The 3,083-nt window shown below is 57.7% G+C and overlaps 1 protein-coding gene across 1 annotated transcript; it reads right to left on the reverse strand.

Annotated features, from left to right (window-relative positions):
- Positions 1-220: 220 nt before the first annotated feature.
- Positions 221-2,869, reverse strand: CYP26A1 (cytochrome P450 family 26 subfamily A member 1). The gene is made up of 7 exons (XM_076338091.1): positions 2,681-2,869; positions 2,271-2,495; positions 1,869-2,156; positions 1,598-1,747; positions 1,120-1,254; positions 754-906; positions 221-562 (listed from the first exon to the last, which is right to left on the reverse strand). Exons 1-7 carry the CDS (start codon positions 2,867-2,869, stop codon positions 221-223), a joined length of 1,482 nt encoding a protein of 493 aa, XP_076194206.1.
- Between the last annotated feature and the right edge of the window lie 214 nt (positions 2,870-3,083).

The following is a 3,083-nucleotide window of genomic DNA, read 5'->3' on the forward strand; positions in this document are numbered from 1 at the left end:
ACATTTCTATAGAAATAACATTATCTAATTATGAATCAGAGACCCATAATTGTAGTGCTTGGGGGAAAAAGTATCATAGCCTTTTGAAATATTTAGAAGACATAAATAACTATTGTACATTTACAAGTTTAAATATTTAAAGGCCTTTGTTACTATAAAAAGTTGCTATGTACACATTAGATGCTATATAGAAATCCAGCCAGAGGCAAGCATTGAGCTCTCAGATTTGGCCGCTGAAACCTATGAATTTGGTAGGCAGATTGTCCACGGGGTACACTATGGGGCCCGTTTTCATTGTAGGAGGTCCATTCAGCAGCTGCCAGTCACAGCTCCGAGCCAACTCCACTGTAAATATTTTTAGAAGGACTTTTGCAAACTCTTTGCCCACGCAGCTCCTCAAGCCCCCACCGAAAGGAATGAAACTGAACCTAGAGGAATCCTCTGGAGATGGAGACATGAAGCGGTCCGGGTTAAATTCATCCTTGTTGGTGAAGAGATCTGCCACATCGTGGGTATCACAGATACTGTAGATAACATTCCAACCTTTAGGGATCTGGTAACCCTATCAAAAGAAGAGAAAGGAGACATGATGCACCTTGCTGTGTTAAATAAGGTGAAGTGTCAGCACAGGACATGTCGGTGCACCCCACCTCCCCTCCTGGCTTCCTGCAGGTCACGCTAAGGCAGATAGGCTACGTGAATGCACTGGTACTTTGCAGCTGCACTGAGGAGTCGAGCCCAAGCCCTGCTTACGTTTAGCTCAAGGGTCTTGAGTGCAACTCGAAATCCTCCAGGAACAGGAGGGCTCAGCCTGAGGGTCTCTTTGATGACACAGCCCGTGTACTTCAGCTGCTCCAAGATCTCCATGTCCAGCTGCTTCTCTTGGCTGGGACTGCACAGTAACCCCTAGAAAGGAAGATGCTGCCATGACTTTTATGGAGCAGGTGGCCAGGGCTCCCGGCGCTGCAAAGCAGCTGCCCCTCAGCAAGTGGTGTTTTCCTGCCACCCCTTAAAAGAAGGGCACCACCTGGGTCAAGGGGAGCCCTGTCTGGGACACCTCTCCTGGAGGTACCTTCCCACTGCCCGCTCCTGTGAAATGGCTCTGGGGGAGACACTTACCTTCACCTGCAGCTCTTTCCTCACTTTCTGCAGGACATCGTGGTGGAGCCCTAGGAAGGCGATCAGCGACGTGGCAGCGCTAGCAGTGGTTTCGTGGCCCCCAAACAGCAGCTCTGTGGCAGACTCCTTCAGCTCCTTATGCACAGGACAGAAGAACACAAAACAGGTCTTGAATATAGTATCTCCACCAAACCCATTCCACCACCACATCGCTGTGCATCACTCCCAGGCTGGAGCAGACACCCAGGGGCCAGGATGGGGGTACCACTTATGCTCCCTGGGGACATGACCCTGGTCCTGTGCTCCCATCCAACAGCCTGGTTGCAGCCTCTGCACCCCAGTGCACTACACAAGCTGGTTTATTGCATGGGGAGAGGGGGCTGAGCCTCCTGCTCTCTCCTTTTGGCTCCAAAAAATAAGCATGCTGCTGACAGAGAGGCTGGGGGAAGGGGACAGACCTGGCCTTGGGGAACCTCACCTGCATGTTGAGCTGCTCCCCATTGCCCTGTGTGTGCTCCATCAGCAGCTGCAGCGCATCCTTGTAGCCACCCTCAGGCTCCTTGCGGGCCATCTTGGCACGGATGTTCTCCTCGATCTTGGCATGGATGATGTTGCGTGCCCGCAAGCCCTGGCCAGGCAGCAGGGAGAGCAACGTGGGACTTAGGCCAATACTGCCATCCCTCCCATCCATTCCCTGCTGCCCTGGCTGCAGGGGCACCCCTCTCCTCCCGGCCCGCCAGGAGCCTTACCCGGTAGAGTCCGCTGAAGGGCACATCGATGGGGAGGGAGAAGAGGTTGCGGATCATCTCCTCGAAGGCTTCCACCAGCTGCTGCTCGCCATCGGGGCTGGCCTGGCAGGGCTGAAAGCCCAGCAGGATCCTCATGGCGATGCGAAACATGAGGCGTTTCACCTCAGGGTACACCAGCAGGCAGGGCCCGGCGGTGCCCAGCCACTGTGCCAGGCAGGCGCTCACCTCCTCCTGGATGACGGGCACGTAGTGCTGCAGGGCGTCCCGGGAGAAGGCCCGCATGATCACCTGCCCAGGGGGGACGAGGAGGAGGAGGAGGAGGAGGAGGAGGAAGGGGATACAGGCTCAGCCGCCGCGCCTGGGGCGGCCGCGCCCGCTCCCCGCCCGCCGTCGGGGCCGTACCTTTTTGCGGTGCTTGTGCTGCCCGTTGTGGAGGTTGGAGAGGCAGCCCGAGCCCAAGATGGTGCGCACCGAGGCCGGCCACTGCACGGAGACGAGCCGGTGCTCGCCCAGCAGGATGTGCCGCACGTTCTCAGCGCCCATCACCCGCACCGTGGGGCGCCCGAAGAGGTGAGTCTTGTAGATGAAGCCGTATTTCCTGCGCTTCATCTGCAGGAATTTCCGCCTCTGGACAGGGGAGGGGGGGAAATAATAAAGTAAATTTAAAAAAGGAGGAGAGGAAGGGGCAGGGAGAGCAGCTCTTTCCCACCTGGGCACGGGAGCCCGGCGAAGCCGCTGCTTATCCCCCTCCCCTGCAGCCAGAGGAGGAGCCGGGGCGCTTCTCCACTCCCCGCGGCATCGCCTCGCCTTACCTGCAGCACCATCTGCAGCGTCTCCCCGAAGAAGGGGAGCCCCATGGTGCCCGGGGGCAGCGGGAGCGGGCAGCTGGGGTCGCGGCCGCTCACGCAGTACAAGTTCCAGAGCTTGACGGCGGCTAGAAAGAGCAGAAGGGGCAGCAGGAAGGTGCACAGGGCGCTGGCGACCAGGGCTGAGAAGCCCATGGCTGGGGAGTGAGTCCAGCCCGGCCCCCCGGGAGCTCCGAGTGCGTGGGCCGTGCTCGCCGCGGGCCGCCTTTTATACCCTTCCCAGGTTGCTGCCCACCCTACCTTGGTCCGATAAATTAGTTCACCCAAAGTTCATCTTTAATTGCGGATTGCGGCCTGGCTCCTCCCCCCGAAATCTTTAACTATTTGCTTTGCGCGGCGCATCCTGCCC

This window comes from Aptenodytes patagonicus, chromosome 5 (genome assembly GCF_965638725.1).
Source record: "Aptenodytes patagonicus chromosome 5, bAptPat1.pri.cur, whole genome shotgun sequence".
NCBI lineage: Eukaryota > Metazoa > Chordata > Aves > Sphenisciformes > Spheniscidae > Aptenodytes > Aptenodytes patagonicus.